This window comes from Drosophila sechellia, chromosome X, assembly GCF_004382195.2.
Source record: "Drosophila sechellia strain sech25 chromosome X, ASM438219v1, whole genome shotgun sequence".
In the NCBI taxonomy this organism is placed as follows: domain Eukaryota; kingdom Metazoa; phylum Arthropoda; class Insecta; order Diptera; family Drosophilidae; genus Drosophila; species Drosophila sechellia.
This window is the reverse complement of record NC_045954.1, coordinates 7,626,094-7,643,593: the sequence shown is the minus strand read 5'-3', so window position 1 is coordinate 7,643,593 and position 17,500 is coordinate 7,626,094. Positions and strand designations below refer to the sequence as shown.

Genomic DNA, 17,500 nt, shown 5'->3' with positions numbered 1-17,500 from the left:
AAAAAGATGCCCTTGCCACTGCATTTATGCACGTATTTAATGGTATAAAAATATAAAGCAACGTCAAAAGCGGGTAGCACGATCCATATCTACAGACGGCGACCCCGGCGACCGCCCTTCCTGCGGGTGGAGTCCGATGGGATGGGGGTCACATCCTCGATGCGGCCAATCTTCATGGACGAACGGGCCAAGGCACGCAAAGCGGACTGGGCGCCAGGTCCGGGGGTCTTGGTCTTGTTGCCGCCGGTAGCGCGCAGCTTGATGTGCAGGGCAGTGATGCCCAGCGTCTTGCACTTCTCAGCCACGTCCTGAAGGGGATTCAATTAATTTGTAGAGGCTTCAACTCGGGTTACAACTAGAACATGCGACTGCTCACCTGAGCGGCCAACATAGCGGCGTAGGGAGAAGCCTCATCACGATCGGCCTTCACCTTCATGCCTCCGGTGACACGGGCGATGGTCTCACGTCCGGACAGATCAGTGACATGGACGAAGGTGTCGTTGAAGCTGGCGTAGATGTGAGCCACTCCGAACACGACCTCGCCGTCGCGAACTTGGGGTCCCAGATGGACCTGCACCTCCTCCTTTTGAACTTTAGCCTTCCTTGGAGCCATTCTGCAGAGTCTGGTCGTCGATCAGCAACTAAAAGAAAAAAAAAACACCATGTTTATTTGCCGGCTCAAATCGCTACAAAAAACAACAAAAGAGAGAGAGAGAGAGAGAGAGAGGGGGGGGGGGGGGGTGAAACAAATTAATTCGCCAGCACTTTCACGGTGCCCGCAAAATTGTTAATTTTATGTTAAATCACTGAATAGAGAATCGTATTTAGCATCAGCGTTTCGCTTTTGCCACTAAATTGGCCAAATGCAGTTATTTCGCAAAAAAAGGGAGAAATAGCAGAAAACCAACCAATGCGTGTACCGGATGCGAGAAAAAGAAGTCAAAAACAAGACAGCTGGTAATGCGATAGTTATCGACGCATAGTTACTTTGATGGCGCAATCGGGCTACCACCGCGTTGGGCACGCCAGGGTGGCAACTCTTTGGCTTGTAATGGGCAATTTTTGTAAACATTTCGCGAAATGCCTTTATAAATCAAATATTGCAGTACTTGCAGACCCCAAACCAAACCCAATGCACACACAAAAATGTTTTGTAGTCATTTACATCGTATTTTCCTGGTTTATTACAGTGCACCTATGCACACAAACAGAAAATCTTTCTTATCGCATACACAAATGCAGTATTGTATTTCGACCGCAAACAGAGACTCCTGCTCTCCAGATTTCGCCATTTACAGACGACGACCACGGCGACCGCCCTTCCTGCGGGTAGAGTCCGATGGGATAGGGGTCGCATCCTCGATGCGGCCAATCTTCATGGACGAACGGGCCAAAGCGCGCAGAGCGGACTGGGCGCCGGGTCCGGGGGTCTTGGTCTTGTTGCCTCCGGTAGCGCGCAGCTTGATGTGCAGGGCAGTGATGCCCAGCGTCTTGCACTTCTCAGCCACATCCTGGATGGAATTGAAACCGTTAGACGGGCTCCAACTGGACCGGAGAGCGCACAACTCACCTGGGCGGCCAACATAGCGGCGTAGGGCGAAGCCTCATCACGATCGGCCTTCACCTTCATGCCTCCGGTGACACGGGCGATGGTCTCACGTCCGGACAGATCAGTGACATGGACGAAGGTGTCGTTGAAGCTGGCGTAGATGTGAGCCACTCCGAACACGATCTCGCCATCGCGAACTTGGGGTCCCAGCTGGACCTGAACCTCCTCCTTCTGAACTTTAGCCTTCCTGGGTGCCATTCTGGGTTTGTTTGTCGATCAGCAACTGCGGGAATAGCAAGGGAATTTCCACATTTATACCACGTGTTTCACAAATAAAAACAATGCGTGCGCACAAACAAAACAAAAAATGTAAAAAAAATTAGCTGCCGGACAGCTTCTTTGCCATTTTCAGTCGGCGCTTTGAACACTCTTGAGGGAGGCACATTTTTAAAGTCTTAAAAGGGCTCAAAGTCGGGTTTTTTGGCAAAAATTAAGAGAGAAAAATTTGAGACGAACCACTTGTGTTAACCGGATATCAAAAAAGAAGGTTGACGTCGCTGTCAAAATGACAGGGTTGCTGAGTTTTGCGATGTGTGGCGATAGCTTATCGATATAGATCGAGGCGGGGTTTCAAACCCTAGGCGGATTTGAATGTGCATTGTTTGTTGTGCGGCTTTTGAGAGGTTAAGCACTTTTATGAAACATTTATTAGCTTCAGATACATTTATATTGTAATTAAAAGTCACGCCAGAGAAAAGACTTCACCAAAAGCCGCATAACGGCAGTTTCTGCGCCTATTTTCGTAGACGGTTGTTGTCTGGGCTATTCTTCTATCGATGATGGTTCGTGTATCGGCTTATATTATTAAATGTATACCTTAAAACGGTCACACGTTCATTGGGTAGGATTGTGTCCATGGTAAATACCTAAATATCGCATACGGTCACACTGCTTTCTATATAAGGGTGTCAAAGTATCGATAGCGGAATTGTCGATTGGCAGCGGTCGACAGAGTGACACCTCTAATCACAAGACACCGCAAAAAATAAATAAATATTTATATATTTAATTGACTGACCACCAATCTTAGTACAGCTGAATTGGGAGACAATGTCGTGGGTCTCTGACTACAAGTACACATGGACGGAGCGGATAGCGATGCGAACTCTGCGTGCCTGTGGCCACATTCCGCACCACGTCGCCTTCGTGATGGACGGCAATCGGAGGTTCGCCCGCTCACAGCAGATTGATAAGATCGAGGGTCATTCGCGGGGATTCGAGAAGCTTGCGGACTGCCTGCGCTGGTGCCTGGACGTGGGCGTTCGCGAGGTGACCACCTTTGCCTTCAGCATCGAGAACTTCAAGCGTTCCAACGAGGAGGTGGAGGGTCTGTTTAATTTGGCCAGAGAGAAGTTTGCCCGCCTTCTGGAGGAGACTGCTCGACTGGACGAACATGGCATCCGCATTCGGGTGATCGGGAACATCGAGCTACTGCCACTCGACTTGCAGAAACTAGTGGCTTCGGCTATGCTTAGCACAGAGCGCAATGACAAGCTCTTCCTGAACGTCGCCTTTGCGTACACATCGCGGGATGAGATTACGCAGGCGGTGGAAACGATACTGCGGCATGGCAGCCAAGATCTGGCGGGCGAGGACATCAGTGAGCGGCTGTTGGAGGAATGCCTCTACACGCGACATTCGCCGCCACCGGATCTGGTGTTCCGCACCTCCGGCGAGACCAGGCTAAGCGACTTCATGATGTGGCAGGTGTGTGGAAGGTTCTCTTCCAGAAACAGTTGGTTAAGTCACCCCCTTTGGCAGATTTCTCTTTTATTTAGTTATATTAGTGGTTAAGAAGTGTTCTGTGCCCAATGTTTTAATGTTTTCGTTTAATACTCAATTTCGCGCTGCGATTGCATCATTTAAAATTGAGCATTTAACAGTTTTGCGGTTTTTGATAAAGTGGAAAAGATTTAATATTAAACGACCGTTTCTACCATTTCAGTTAAGCACATCCGTGTTGTACTTCAGCAACGTCCTGTGGCCGCAGATCACTTTCTGGCATTTCCTGGCCAGCATTCTGGCATACCAGCGTGACCGCTGGCAGCTGGACGACTTTCGGCGAGCGGAGAGGATGCAGAGCTACCAGCTGGCCAAGTCGACCGACTTCTACAGCGAACGCGTCCAGAAGTTCTTGACCACCATCGATGAGGACCGGCGGAAGCTGCTTGTGCGACTGGCCGCCAACTAACATCCTGAAGTCCCTTCGATTTCTACATGACGATGATGTTTGTGATATCAGTGGGGAATAAAATCGTGTAAATAGCGTATGAAGGTAATCCGCCTTTCAATATATGTCCAGTTGGAGATTTCATCACCTTAATGCACTTGTTTAAGACATTTAATTTGTAGCCGAATTGTGGGATTAGCTAGATTGTTTTCACTTTCGGTCGTAAAATAAGTTTTTAAAAGTTTGCCTTCCATTTGATAAGTAAATTAAAGAATTAAAAAAAAAAAGCAATTTGCTAATATGTGGAGGGGGGAAAAGGAATAATCCCAAATTTAAGTTAAGTGCAATCAATATAGACACCCACTTAAAATAAGTGACTGTAATTGGTATCAGAAAAATTTTTTTTATGTGCTCAATTTATTTTAATCTGGATATTCTTCTTTTATTTTTTAAATATCCATTTATTTTTGTAACTAGCTAAATGTTTTTTAATTTTAGGAGTTGTTGGTCTTAAATTTTAGCGGCTAATAAGTGCAATAATGATATAATAATATTTATCGATACTTTCACCAAAATACATCGAACGTATTCCATCACCATCGACTTTTGTTCCAGCTTTACAGTTCACATGCAACTTACTGCTGAAGCGCGTTTTTTTTTTGTTAAAAAAATCTAAAATACAAGAATTAGATTTAGCTAACTGGCTCCTAGTGTTTAACCAAGTACACCTTTAGTTAGCATTACGGTTACTTTCCCGTGGCGAAGGAATAATTGCAAAATAATTACCATTAGCTCTCGGCAGAAGTTCTGCGAAGCAAAAAGAGAAGTTCGCGAGAACGCGTGTGAGCGTGACGAAGAGAGCAGAGCGGGAGAGCGAAGAATATCGAATCGAACGGAACAGGGCCTCGAAAGAGAACGTAAAGGAAACGGATCGAAAAAATCGCAGAGACTTGACAACCGAAGAAAAACCCACATCCAAAACAAAAAAAAAACCGGTTGCCTGAGGGGCAAATGTCAATTTGCGGCGCATAAATACATTAATTTAAAGCTCCCCGCACAAGGCTCATCCAAATTTTCACACATAGGCACCAGTTGTCGCAACAGGAAAAAAGGTGAGTGCCTGTGTGTGTGTGGCGTGAAAACGCTGAGCACTTTTTAAGTGTTTTTTTTTAATCAAATACGAGCGTGCTCGCTCTTCTTTCCCTTTGCGGCGCACTCTCCTTGTGTGTGTGTGTGTGGCGTGAAAACGCGGTGCACCTTTTAAAAGTGTTTTTCTATCTAAATGAGAATGTGCTCGCGCTTCTTTCCCTTTACGGCGCACTATACGTCCCTCTCTCGCGGCTGCTTTTGCTCTCCCGCAATCACTCTACCTCTTTGCGTCTCGTGTGCATTTGGCGATGCTGTATTGATTTTTTTCGGTGGTGGCTATTGGGTGGGTGAAAGAACTGCCCCCGCTCTTCACCATTCGAAACTAAGTTCCACACTTCGTCTGACCCCCCAAGCAAACTCCTGCCCTAAAAGTCAAACGCGTTTCGTTTCTCTTTTTATTTTTTACACTGGGAGAGAGAGATAGCGCTCTTAACAGTTACAAAAGTGCAAAGTCTTTGTGGTGGTGTGTGCGAGGTATCTCCATGCGATTTCGCTGAACTTTTGTTCATTTCTCGACAGGATTCAGCACACGATGTTCACCGGAGCATATGCACCCAACGCCGGAAGCGTTCAGCAGCACACTGGCGGCGGTTACTATGGCAATGGTGCCGCAGCAGGCGCTGGCGGTAGCGGCAACGGGGCTCCACGCCACGAGCGTCAATTCTATCCGCGCGGCAACTTCGCCGGTGCCGCCGGTGGAGCTGGCATCAATGGAGCAGCCACTGCGGCTGGAAGCATGCACTTTGGTCAGCCCTATGGCGTGATGACCTATGGCATCCAGAATGGTCTGGGAATGGGCGCCGCCGGTTCTGGTGGCGGCAATCCGTATCGCCAGCAAAACGGCGTTGCTTTCGCCGGTAATGGACTTGGAGGAGGCGCCGGTGGCGGAGCCGGATCCGGATCTGGCGGCTATGGAGGACAGCGTGGCAAAAATCCAAACTACACACAGCGCTATCAGAAACCGCACAACGGCGCCGGAGGTGCCGGTGGCTACCAAAGTAATAACTACAATGCAGCCGCCTTAGGCATGCTTTCCAAAGAGGAGCGCGCCGAGATCCAACGCGAAAAGGCCAAAAATCCCGGCCGTAATTTAGTGAAACCCAAGTGGGAGAACCTCGAGCCCTTCCTCAAGGATTTCTACAACATTCATCCGAATACACTGGCAAAATCAGAGCAGCAGGTGGCCGACATACGGCGCGAATTGGAAATCACCGTGTCCGGCAATGAACTACCACACCCTGTGGTCAGTTTCGAGGAGAGCTCGCTTCCCGCTCACGTCATTGAAGAGATGAAGCGCCAGGGATTCACCAAGCCCACTGCTATCCAATCGCAGGGTTGGCCCATTGCCTTAAGTGGCCGCGATTTGGTGGGCATTGCCCAGACCGGTTCCGGCAAGACGCTGGCATACATGCTGCCTGCCATCGTGCACATTGGCAATCAGCCGCCCATAATTCGCGGTGAAGGGCCCATTGCTCTGGTGCTGGCCCCCACCCGGGAGCTGGCTCAGCAGATCCAATCAGTCGTGCGGGACTATGGACATCTGTGCAAGCCTGAGATTCGTCACACTTGCATCTTTGGCGGCTCATCGAAGGTGCCGCAGGCACGCGATCTTGACCGGGGCGTCGAGGTGATCATCGCCACACCAGGACGTCTGATTGATTTCCTTGAGAATCGCAACACTAACTTGCAGAGATGCACTTATCTGGTGCTGGACGAAGCCGACCGCATGCTGGACATGGGTTTCGAACCGCAGATCCGTAAGATCATTGAACAGATTCGTCCCGACCGTCAGGTCGTCATGTGGTCCGCAACCTGGCCAAAGGAGGTGCAGGCTTTAGCCGGAGACTTTTTAAACGATTATATCCAAATCAACATTGGTTCGATGAACCTATCGGCTAACCATAACATTCGCCAAATTGTCGAGATCTGTACAGAGATAGAAAAGCCGCAGCGCTTAGTGTGCTTGCTCAATGAGATTTCTCCCATCAAGAAATCGGGAAGCAATGGGAACAAAATTATTGTCTTTGTGGAGACCAAGATCAAGGTGAGTTCTGATTCGATAAATGGCTTAAAGAAGCCTTGTAAATGGTATTTGTTCTCTTTTCGTTTTACTTCGAAGTTATATCATTAGATATTGGCATATTCTTTGTTTATTATAATTGCATTTTTCCTTGCAAAAATCCAAAATGACCCGTCAAGAATATAATGTTTTTGTGATCTTAGAAACACCCCACTAATTTTCAACCGTTTCATTTGCCCCTATCCAGGTGGAGGACATCTTGCAGATCATCCGTGCCGAGGGTTACAACGCCACCTCAATTCACGGCGACAAGACACAGAATGAGCGTGATTCAGTGCTAAAGGATTTCCGCAACGGCAAGTCCAACATTCTGATTGCCACCGATGTGGCTTCGCGCGGCCTCGATGTCGAGGATCTGCAGTACGTAATTAACTATGATTACCCGAACTCCTCGGAGAATTACGTGCACCGCATCGGGCGCACTGGTCGCTGCCAACAGCTGGGAACTGCCTACACCTTTTTCACGCCTGACAATGCAAAGCAGGCCCGTGAATTGATCTCTGTGCTGGAGGAGGCTGGCCAGACTCCGTCGCAAGCTCTTTTGGATCTTGCTCGTTCGATGCCCAGCTCGGGCGGCTATCGCGGCAACAAGCGCTGGAACAACAACAGTGGCGGGGATCGCAACACTGGCGGTCACAACGGCATCTATCAGCAGCGCAACAACAATCCGCTGAATTACCAGGCCGGTAACAACTTTAACAACAATCGCAGCGGCGCCCCATCTGGCGGTAGCTACCAGCAGTATGCCGCTGGCGGCAATACCTATCTGCAGAATGGTGCTGGTGGCGGCGTTAATTGGAACCGCATGAACCAGATGGGACAGGATGGAGGAGCCGGACAGCAGCAGCGAAACGGCAGCACCTATCGCCCGAGGGCTCCGTTCAACAATGGCGGTCCACGCGCCATTATGGGCCATCAGGGTGGCGGCGTCGGAGCTGGTGGTGTGGGCGGCGCAGCCGGTGGCCCACAGCAGCTCATGGCACCACAGCAGGGCGGACAATATATGCCACAGCCATACCGTGGACGTGGCCAATTTGTGCCGCAGGGAGCCGGTGCCGGTGGCATGCCGCCACGATTCCAGCAGTATCCCAAGCGGGAATACCAGCAGCAAGGAGTGACCCACTACGGTCAGCAGGCTTTGCAGCATCAGCAGCAACAACAACAGCAGGCTGGCCAACAGACCAAGCCGCCCAAGGACGATGGGAACAAGTATGCTCCGTCGGCTGCGGTGACCAGCTCGCTGGTCCAATACACGCCAGCCAATTCGCCAACGATTGCGGCTGTAGCTGCTGCCGCTGCAGCAGCCGCCGGAAGAGCTGCAGCTGCAGCTGTGGCTCCGGCTCCCGGTGCCGCCTACATGTACGATGCGGCCGGTGTTCTCACCACCGCCGCTGCGCCGGGCACCAATCCATATGCCAACCAGTTCAGCATGCCGGCAACCTACTACGCCCAACATCACCAGTTCGCCCAAGCCGTGGCAGGACCCGGACCAGCACCCGGCCAGTCCATCGAGTAGACGGGACACCAATAAGCTAACGCGCTCATGGGACGAAATGGAAGTGGATCGTGGAGAGCTACAAGAAGAAGAAGAAGAACAAGAGCAGCAGCAGCAGCTTTAGAAACATCAACCAAATTGCAAGCAACAACAACTGTAACAACACCGACGACATGGACAAATTAATCAACAGTTAACCACACACATGAAATCCAAATGCATATGATGATAAATGAACGAATGGTTATAATTTTGCCAACATAACAGAGCATAATAGCAGCTCTTTAACTTTTGACCAAAATCGTTGCCTTTTTGTTTCTATATTTATTCACACCTCACTACTAATATTAGTAGAACATTTATGTTCTCTTTCCGCTTATTCGCAATTTTTTGTTTGCGATATTGACACCCAACCTTTAATTCGTTAATGTTCTCTGGACAAACTGCCGCTAACCATCAATAACCAGGGGTAAGTTTGTGCTAATTTATATGCAAAGTTAATAGCAGTTAATGGATCTTTTCGCCCCACACAGCCAACGCAAGGAACATCGCCGTCGAAACCCTTTCATGTTTTCCAAACACAAGGTAAAACGAATCAAAACTCAAGAACATCCGAAAAGGGAACGATTATTGTAGTTTTTAAGCCTTTTCACACACAAATCACTCCGACAGTTGCATGTTCTTCGAATGTTTAAAAAGAATTAGATTATTATTTTAATTCTTTTTCATCATTCAAAATCAAGAGATTGGATCAGGACACATGTTATATTTATTCTTAGTATACTCGGCGTATTATGGTCATTTTGGTATATGTTATACTAAGAAAAAAGGATCCAAAGACAGGCACTGTTAATTAAGTGATTTTCAAAAATTCATGTGTATCAATTTTTACACAAAGCTAAGAACACAAGCACGCAACCAAAAAACACAAAAATATTGTATTCGAAAATTGTCAAAAACAATGTAAGGGATTGAAAGAATAACCCTTTTCGCTAACTTGGTTGGTATGAAAAGAACGGTTTGCTTATAATAACACATATTTAAATACATTTTTAATTATTTTATAGACACACACATAAATATATATATATTTATATATATATTTTTTCCGAGAAAAATTTGCAACAAAGGGAAAACGGACAAAATTCTACACAAATTCCTTTTAAGAAAACGCAGCTAACGGTTGAGATATTTGTATAATGTACACACATGTTTTGGCCAAATCCAAAATAGGAGAAAAGAGAAATGGGCAGCGCTGCTTTGGTAGGAAGTATGTTAAACTAAAACAAGTTACAATTGATAATAATAAAACGATTAAAAAGCAATGGGAGAACACGTACACAGCCACAAAGAACCCACACAAGCCCACGCATACACACACACACCGACACTCAACACACACACAACGAACACCACAATGACAAGCAAATTTACAGTTATCATTTAATTTCCCATTTTGATACATATATGTGTGTATTCTATATATGCTATATATATATTTACATCTATATGTAGATTCGAGCTTGATTTTCAATGGAGATTAAAACAAAAACTCATTTTGTTGAAGATTTATAGAATTCGATAATAATCCCCTAACACAAAAATTCGCATAAATTAACGAGGTTTTTTCAAAAGTTCTATGCAAATACTTGAAAAAAAATTCAATTACAATTTTCAATTATTCAAAGACCAAAGAACAGAAGCATTTGAAAATAAGAAGAAAGAAAGCGAAGAAAAAAGAAAAGACGCCACATTCATCCATAAAAACAAGTAAAGCAAACACGAAACAAGAGGAAAAGAAGGAGGAACACAAGACAAGGTTAGAAGATCGAATAATGCCAAGCAATGCCACACGAAAATAATGATAATAATAATACAGCAAACATAATGCATACTTCTGACTATTCCAAAAGCTCTTTTTTCATTTCCCCATATCTTGTTAATTGATTTGAAAATCATTTTGATTTGCATTATTAATTTCTCTCTCTTCCGAATACTTTTGGCCAGAGTTCAGGACGAGTAAATTAGTAGTAGTAACATTAATTGGCAGCTCCAGTCATATAGTTAGCAGTAATATATCCATACATCGTCTGTTGAAGCAGTTGTCCATGTTGTTGCAAGCAGTGCGTTATCCTCGCCACGGGAAAGCAGTACAAAAATCCGAAGAATTTTGGGAAAACGTAACGGACACAAGGGAATATTCTACAGTGGAATTGTGTGAGAACAAGAACACAAGGAAAATATATGAAAATCATGTAGATTATATTAGAAATATATTTGTTAGCCGATCGGGGGGTGTGAAAGAAATATTTCTATTAATTTTTTTTATAAGTTCTCAACGTATACGGTTTCTTTTTAGCAAATAAATAAAAATCGGGGAAAACAATAAGAAAAATTTATATATGTAGGGTATATCGTCAACACAAAGATCTCTTTTAAAAGCAAACGAACGGAAGACTCGAATTCTTCTATATAGACCTATATTTCATAGAGAAGCGCGCTTTTATTTCATTTCATATTGGTAGATTTCTCATACATTTTGAAAATCATTGGAGACGGGATTCGAAAAGTACAACTAAAAAATGTGTTTTTTTTTTATATACTCAAGGGGTATACGCAAAGTTACCAGTGAATTAACGTATTTATTTTTATAATTGCATACTTCGTAATTATGATTTCGATGCAACCGAATTGTGATGATGTGATAGACTTATATAAACAAACGAAAATACAAAAATACTAATTAATAACCAATTTAAATGAAGTAATCGCAGTGCCCCCAAAAAGGCCAGGCCAAAAACACTGAAACTGAAGCAGAGGCAGCTGAAACTGAAGCTGAGTCTGAATCGAAATCAGTATCTGAATCAGAAGAGGAATATGAATATATGTTATGTATTTGTATTATTGTCGTTGTCGTTGTCGCTCATAGACAATGTCTGATGGCTAAAATATAATGTATTATGGATGACTTGAGGCATACATTCTTTTTTTTGAAGAAATAAAACTATAGAACGCGATATTTGTATTGTATTTATCTATAAGTTGTTGTGTACACACTGCGAAAAACAAACAAACCAAACAACAAACTAAAAAAAAAAGCAAAAAACAACATTAAAACACACAAAATCAAAAGTAAACAAAAAAGAAAAAACGAGAAAAAAAGAGCAAAAGAAGTTGAAACTGATAAAATTTAAGAGTAACTGAAACCGAAAGCCCCCAAAAACTGAAGGGGAAAGCGGAAAATTTGTTGTTCCCTTCGCACTTTTGAGGCAAGTCCTTCGTTTAAGTCCTTATCAATCGCTCTATCTCAGTCTTCATCCCCATCTCTCTCAGACCCCCCGCCCCGCCCCCATATACGATATATTTCTCGCTCGCAGTCTCTTCTTAAAACGATAGATTTAAAACGATAGAAATTCGCATATACATATATTTTTGAAAGTATAGAATTGCAACTTTTGAAAAAATGCAACCAAAAATAAGACGAAAGACTAAAGCCAAAAACAAAATGAATTCAATTGTTTGAAGCAAGAACAAAAGAATAACGGAGAAAGTGAAACGAAGTGCCGTTATTTCGATAGTTTGTATAGTTGTTTAATACTTATTTTCTGTTTCGTTTACTTAGAGAACTAAAAATTGTTTACACACACAAATAAGCGTTTATGATGTTGTTTACGTTTTTGCGTTTGTTTTACTTTGTAATTTGTTTTGTCTTAAGCTTTTTCATTGGTTAACCAAAATATGTATGTATATACATGTATCAATGTCGATAAAGTCGATAAAGTGAATGCATTTACCGTTACAGTGCGATGCGCACAAGTGCCAAAAATGCAGCAAAAACACCCGCACACACCCACGCACTCGGACACACAAACAAACAAACACACTCACACGACAAAAAATTAAACAAAGACACATACATATGTACACGCCAACACCCACCCACACACACACACAAGTTTCTTATAGATGATACAAACACAAGCGAACACATTACATGTACATGTGTACGGTGGGCACATCCTGTGCTGCCCACTGTGCACGCATGACCTGCAAAACAAGCATACTTTTAAGCGCCAAAGTTAGGAGCGGCTTTTGAGGGTTCTGAAAACAAAATATGGAAACTATTAAACACCAGAATCGTGGGGCAAATAACTGCTCCATGTAAGCTAAAGTTGCCACCGGCAAACGGAACTAACTTTAAAATAATAAAAATAATGCAAGTTGAAACCAAAACCCATTGTGATAACATCTGCATAAACGAAACACGTTAGAACCTTACTTGTACGTATTTCGATTGGAATTCGATGAAACGGGGATCCCCCACTAAGTCCTAAATAATAAAAATTCAATCAAAAGCAAGCAAGCCAACAATTTATCCAAACTAGTTTTTAAATGAATACAAAACTCATCCAGCCGCAGATACACACGTATTTTTTACTGATTTGAAAAGGAGGAGAACTTTTCTTGACTTTCATTTGTTGTGTTGACCAATGCTAATTTTAGCGAAAAATTGAGAATAAAAATACACATACCAGGAAACACAAATGCAAATTCTTAGCCATTTCGAATGAGCGCGCATTTAGAACATTGCATCGACTAATATTTACACTTGCATATATTGAAAGCAACCCATTTGAATAAATTCTAAATATTACTATAGATCACTAACACAAAGAAAAAGAAAATGCATACAATGTTGATTGAAATCAATAAAAACGAGAAGCCAAGCAAACGCGTTTGAATCAATGTTTGCAGCTTAAGCTAAGTTAGCACACACAATATTATATTAATTATAACGAAACGATATAGGTATGCAGTATAATGCATATATTTATAATGCACCGCCTCCCCTTTCTCCCCGCGCAAACACACAAGGAAATTGCGGTGGAGAGGGGGCGATAACTAAATTGTAATCGATTTACCTATCTTATATACAAACCGAACCCATTAAACATAACCAAAACCCAAAAGGTTAAACACGAAAAACGCATAAATATGAAAAATGTAACGGAAATCTTTACAAGAAGCGAAATAGGTGTCTTCTATATAATAAATAAACGCCAACAGAAAATCACTTTTAAATTGATTTTAATTTTTTGGGAGGTTCGTGGCTCTACGATCTAATGGAATTTGCACTTAAGATAAAAACAAAAAAGTACGTATTACATAAATAAAATAAGTTAATATATGCTATGTACAGAGCTCGTACAAATAGCTTGTAGATTTTGCCAAAACTGACAAAGGTAAGGTTTGTATGTGAGCAATAAAAACAAGCTTGGTTGTTCCAATCACATTTCCCATAATACTTCTTTATTGAAACGCCCACACATTCCGACCGCCAGTTGCCCGGATCGGAAGTGCGACTGCATGTGTATACATGCAGCCATCCGATCCGATTGGTGTACATAGATCCGCCGGGGAGGCGATAAGAAAGCCCACAACATCAATAGCTAGCGAAGGGTCAATTTCGGACCTCCGTGTGACAACAGATAAGTGAAGAGAATAGTATGTTAAGCACATGGGTTAAGATCGTAATCTGTATTGGTAGTAATTAACATTTAGATATCCAAAGCGTAGACATATACAGACAGGTAGACATTGGGTTAGCGGACTATCGTAACTGGCAACTGGCCATCCTATTCATACAGTATATAATATAATATAATATATATATATAGTATATAAAATTAACTAATTCATTTATAAAAAGCAATCATCAAAACCCAAGTCGCACCGATCCCTTGGAGTTTGTTTGGTTGTAGTTTGTTGGTGTTATCGGCGTATCCATTATCCTTTGTGTTGCCTTTGATTTGCATTTTCTGGTGTTTCCTGTTGTGGTTGCTGCTTGAGAGGATTCGCGTGTGGTGGGGGTAATGAGAGGTGCAGCTGGCGTCTAGGTGAAGCTGCAGCAGGAGTTAGTCTTTTTCGCCGTCTTGTAGAACGCCTTGCTCTGCAGCGACAATTTCTCCGATTTGCTGACCATATCGTCCAGCTTCTCGCCCCGCTCCAGGACCGCCTCGATGGTATTCTTCAGTATGATCTTCGTCTCGTCCAGGTCGTTTTGCATTTTCGTCAGCGGATCCGCTTCGACTGGATTTTGATAGCGTGCTAGAAACGCTGGCAGCAAGTCAAATGAGATGGTGGCCTCCGTGCCATTGGGCCACTGATCGGCCGACACCTTGGCCGTAAAGTCATCCAGAATCTTTGTGATAAGCGTGTGCGCCACGCGATGCGGATACTCATGATCGGCGATCAGCACACCGGCCAGATTGTCCGCCCGCACATAGACATGACACATGTAGGCATCCTGTTTCACCGATTGCCGCAGGGCCGGCTGTGTGCGCTCCACAATCGTCTTCGAAGCGAAACTGCAAGAGGAGGAGTTGTTTAGGGGGGTGTTCGTCATTGATGACTCTTTGAGCCTGCGCCGTTCTATGGCATCCACATGCATACTCACGTCATGAACTCGTTGACGGTGCCACGTTGGAAAAAGGAGAAGGACTGCAGGTCCGAGGCAGTCTTCAGGAGTCGCGCCTCGCTGGCGCCCTTGTGAAAGATGCTCAATGCGAATAGCTTGACCATTTTGAGTGGCTGTGGGCTGCCAAGAGTGGAACTGCGGGTCGCGGGTTGCTCGACTGTTGCTCCTCCAATCAAATGTTTCTGGGGCACTGAGCTGAACGGTTGTCCTGGGTAATCCTGCTTTGCTCCGGAGGATGCGTTTCACTTTCAGCGCACTGGCATTCGTGGAAAAGTGCGACAAGTGAGTTTGTTTAACGCAGTAAATCTGTGCCGTTCCCCTCTGTGTGTGTGTGTGCGTGCGCTGGTGCCCATATGCGTAGTGTGTGTCAGCTTATTAGGGATGGTACGGTTGGTATTCGGATGCCATCCGATTAATATCGATTGCAAGGTTACACTTAATAAGCACAACTTCTTGTAAATGTTTTAATTATTGTTTTATCAAACAAAGTTGTTAGCAATACGTTCTGTTACGAACTGAAACTACCGCCATTTGTGGTGTGTCATCACTACAAACATCGATAACTACTAATCGGCGGTAACGACAATGTAACGGTTTTCTTGAGCACTGCAATCTGACTGTTCGTGATTTCTTAAATAATTTCAATGGCAAGGCGTGTTAAGTTCCAGCGCTTGGTAGAGATGCGTCCCACAATGACCCGTTTCTCCACCATTGCCCTGATTGTGTCAAAATCTTCGCCGTACGTCTTCTACGACAAGATGAGTGGCACCGAACGAGGGGTGCTCACCTTGACCATCCGAGATTCCCCCAATCACCTGACCAATTGCAAGTGCTGGGGCCAGAGGGCCTGTGTGGATGAGTATGCGGCCATGCTGCAGATCGGCCATGTGGTGGACATTGTGGGCGCCAAAGTGATGTCCATACCATTTGCTGTTCCGGGAGAACAGCGTTATCAGCCCCAAGCGACGGTCTCCTGCGCCCTGGTGGTCAACGAAGGATCCGGCTATGTGGTGCGCCACGACAACGACGAATCTGACCAAATAACAATGCTCCAGCAGTTACTCCAGCAGCCCATAAGGCCACTTGGCGCGGTCCTTAAGCTGGCGGATGTGCGTTCCGGCTTGGGATCCCCCGATAAAATAATCACCACCAATGTGAATCTACTGGTAGTAGTGGCTGCAGTGCGTCCAGTGCGTCAGATTAAGCGAAAGCTGCAGGCGCCACTAAGTGAGGTTCAGGAGCTGCTGCAGTGCTTGGAGGTAATCGTGATCGATGCCAGCTATCCGGAGGGCATGCTGCTCTCCGTTTGGCAACCCGACTGGATACAACGTGCCCAGCTATGGCAGCCACGTCGCACTGTCCTTCATTTGATCGACGTGCGTGTTTCCTACTCGAACTTTCATTGTTCTTCCGTGCTCTCCCATTCCAATTGCACACTTATTTGCGAAAATCCTCAGGCGGCTGGAGATGATTGCCGCCTCTTGCTAGCTTTCGCCGCCACTGTGCCTCTAACAACTTTTAGTGGCTGTGACCAGGCAGAGCTGGACAACATGCCGGCAGGTGAGTGAGGGGTAATTAATGCAGGATTATTATATACTATATCTCTTTCTGCCTTACTTTCAGTTGCCAGCATTCAGGCGCAGATGACGGTTAGACAGATATATTCACGCGCCGAGGGCGAACTGCAGGATCCGTCCATACATCAGTTTACTGCAGTGCTGTATGGGATGGTCACCAAGTTCGACTTGGATGGATTGACCTCCCACATCAACAGGAAGTGGTAGGTGTTGTACATCCCCATTCCTTCCTGTTAGATACTTTACAACGCATCTTCTTAAACCCCCTTTTACTTGACAGCACTGCCTGTCAACGACATATACCACGGAACCTGCAAGATTGCGCCTCGGACGCCTGCCAGGAGTATTTTTTACTGGGCAATGATGAACAACGATCTATTAGCTACTTCAATATCAACATTCATTTATCCGACCAGACCGGCACTCTCGTCGAAGCCCGGTTAGCTGGGCATCCAGCAGAACGTATCCTGGGACTTCGGGCAGAAGACTTCGAGCGACTGGCGGAGCGCGAGAAAAGCGAGCTAAAGTGGCGCTTTCTGCTGAAATACTTCGAGGTAAGATTGATGATCAAAAAGCCGGTGGGATTGCGCAATCATCTCGTCGTTGTGGTCGTCGACATCCAAGCCATTCCCCTGGAAAACCTTGTTGCAAATATGGCTGTTTTCTAAGTGTATGTGGTGGTCCCATTCAAATACTGGTGAACATCTACATAAATAGCGATCTTTATTTCGCATTTTCACATAAAAGTGTACAACTGCAATACATAAATAGATTGAAAGCGCCTCGAAACTCTGAATGTGGGTCCTAAGTGGGATACGTTTGGCTCATTGGGATGAATCGTCTAAGTGTCATTTTGCCTAGTGCTACAGAAGGTGCCGGTGTCTTTGGGTAGTGGTGGTGGTGTTGGGTGGGTGTCTCTACGGGGCGTTTCAGGTCCACAAA

At 44.9% G+C, this 17,500-nt stretch overlaps 6 protein-coding genes across 6 annotated transcripts; 3 read left to right on the top strand and 3 right to left on the bottom strand.

Annotated features, from left to right (window-relative positions):
* Positions 1–7: 7 nt before the first annotated feature.
* Positions 8–957, bottom strand: LOC6620260 (40S ribosomal protein S14a). The gene is made up of 3 exons (XM_002044432.2): positions 909–957; positions 377–641; positions 8–308 (listed from the first exon to the last, which is right to left on the bottom strand). Exons 2-3 carry the CDS (start codon positions 611–613, stop codon positions 90–92), a joined length of 456 nt encoding a protein of 151 aa, XP_002044468.2. The 5' UTR covers positions 614–641; positions 909–957; the 3' UTR covers positions 8–89.
* Positions 958–1,149: 192 nt separating this feature from the next.
* On the bottom strand, positions 1,150–2,138 carry LOC6620259 (40S ribosomal protein S14a). Its single transcript, XM_002044431.2, has 3 exons — positions 2,066–2,138; positions 1,571–1,832; positions 1,150–1,511 (listed from the first exon to the last, which is right to left on the bottom strand). Exons 2-3 carry the CDS (start codon positions 1,805–1,807, stop codon positions 1,293–1,295), a joined length of 456 nt encoding a protein of 151 aa, XP_002044467.1. The 5' UTR covers positions 1,808–1,832; positions 2,066–2,138; the 3' UTR covers positions 1,150–1,292.
* Positions 2,139–2,533: 395 nt separating this feature from the next.
* LOC6620258 (dehydrodolichyl diphosphate synthase complex subunit DHDDS) lies at positions 2,534–3,932 on the top strand. The gene is made up of 2 exons (XM_002044430.2): positions 2,534–3,316; positions 3,555–3,932. Exons 1-2 carry the CDS (start codon positions 2,660–2,662, stop codon positions 3,798–3,800), a joined length of 903 nt encoding a protein of 300 aa, XP_002044466.1. The 5' UTR covers positions 2,534–2,659; the 3' UTR covers positions 3,801–3,932.
* A 454-nt stretch (positions 3,933–4,386) lies between these two features.
* LOC6620257 (ATP-dependent RNA helicase dbp2) lies at positions 4,387–13,585 on the top strand. Its single transcript, XM_002044429.2, has 4 exons — positions 4,387–4,891; positions 5,448–6,972; positions 7,196–8,972; positions 9,037–13,585. The coding sequence occupies exons 2-3, from the start codon at positions 5,461–5,463 to the stop codon at positions 8,522–8,524; spliced, it is 2,841 nt and encodes a 946-aa protein (XP_002044465.1). The 5' UTR covers positions 4,387–4,891; positions 5,448–5,460; the 3' UTR covers positions 8,525–8,972; positions 9,037–13,585.
* A 197-nt stretch (positions 13,586–13,782) lies between these two features.
* Positions 13,783–15,326, bottom strand: LOC6620256 (synaptobrevin homolog YKT6). Its single transcript, XM_002044428.2, has 2 exons — positions 14,961–15,326; positions 13,783–14,871 (listed from the first exon to the last, which is right to left on the bottom strand). The coding sequence occupies exons 1-2, from the start codon at positions 15,083–15,085 to the stop codon at positions 14,397–14,399; spliced, it is 600 nt and encodes a 199-aa protein (XP_002044464.1). The 5' UTR covers positions 15,086–15,326; the 3' UTR covers positions 13,783–14,396.
* A 100-nt stretch (positions 15,327–15,426) lies between these two features.
* Positions 15,427–17,335, top strand: LOC6620255 (protein hold'em). The gene is made up of 3 exons (XM_002044427.2): positions 15,427–16,541; positions 16,605–16,761; positions 16,839–17,335. The coding sequence occupies exons 1-3, from the start codon at positions 15,626–15,628 to the stop codon at positions 17,224–17,226; spliced, it is 1,461 nt and encodes a 486-aa protein (XP_002044463.1). The 5' UTR covers positions 15,427–15,625; the 3' UTR covers positions 17,227–17,335.
* The last annotated feature ends 165 nt before the right edge of the window (positions 17,336–17,500 follow it).

Excerpts from the sequence above, each read along its gene's own strand:
- LOC6620260 (XM_002044432.2), bottom strand. The coding sequence starts at position 613 with ATGGCTCCAAGGAAGGCTAAAGTTCAAAAGGAGGAGGTGCAGGTCCAT. Across the intron at positions 309-376 it reads CCGCTATGTTGGCCGCTCAG|GACGTGGCTGAGAAGTGCAA; the intron begins GTGAGCAGTCGC and ends AATCCCCTTCAG.
- LOC6620259 (XM_002044431.2), bottom strand. The coding sequence starts at position 1,807 with ATGGCACCCAGGAAGGCTAAAGTTCAGAAGGAGGAGGTTCAGGTCCAG. Across the intron at positions 1,512-1,570 it reads CCGCTATGTTGGCCGCCCAG|GATGTGGCTGAGAAGTGCAA; the intron begins GTGAGTTGTGCG and ends AATTCCATCCAG.
- LOC6620258 (XM_002044430.2), top strand. The coding sequence starts at position 2,660 with ATGTCGTGGGTCTCTGACTACAAGTACACATGGACGGAGCGGATAGCG. Across the intron at positions 3,317-3,554 it reads GCGACTTCATGATGTGGCAG|TTAAGCACATCCGTGTTGTA; the intron begins GTGTGTGGAAGG and ends CTACCATTTCAG.
- LOC6620257 (XM_002044429.2), top strand. The coding sequence starts at position 5,461 with ATGTTCACCGGAGCATATGCACCCAACGCCGGAAGCGTTCAGCAGCAC. Across the intron at positions 6,973-7,195 it reads TTGTGGAGACCAAGATCAAG|GTGGAGGACATCTTGCAGAT; the intron begins GTGAGTTCTGAT and ends GCCCCTATCCAG.
- LOC6620256 (XM_002044428.2), bottom strand. The coding sequence starts at position 15,085 with ATGGTCAAGCTATTCGCATTGAGCATCTTTCACAAGGGCGCCAGCGAG. Across the intron at positions 14,872-14,960 it reads ACCGTCAACGAGTTCATGAC|TTTCGCTTCGAAGACGATTG; the intron begins GTGAGTATGCAT and ends CTCCTCTTGCAG.
- LOC6620255 (XM_002044427.2), top strand. The coding sequence starts at position 15,626 with ATGGCAAGGCGTGTTAAGTTCCAGCGCTTGGTAGAGATGCGTCCCACA. Across the intron at positions 16,542-16,604 it reads GCTGGACAACATGCCGGCAG|TTGCCAGCATTCAGGCGCAG; the intron begins GTGAGTGAGGGG and ends CCTTACTTTCAG. Across the intron at positions 16,762-16,838 it reads TCCCACATCAACAGGAAGTG|CACTGCCTGTCAACGACATA; the intron begins GTAGGTGTTGTA and ends TTTACTTGACAG.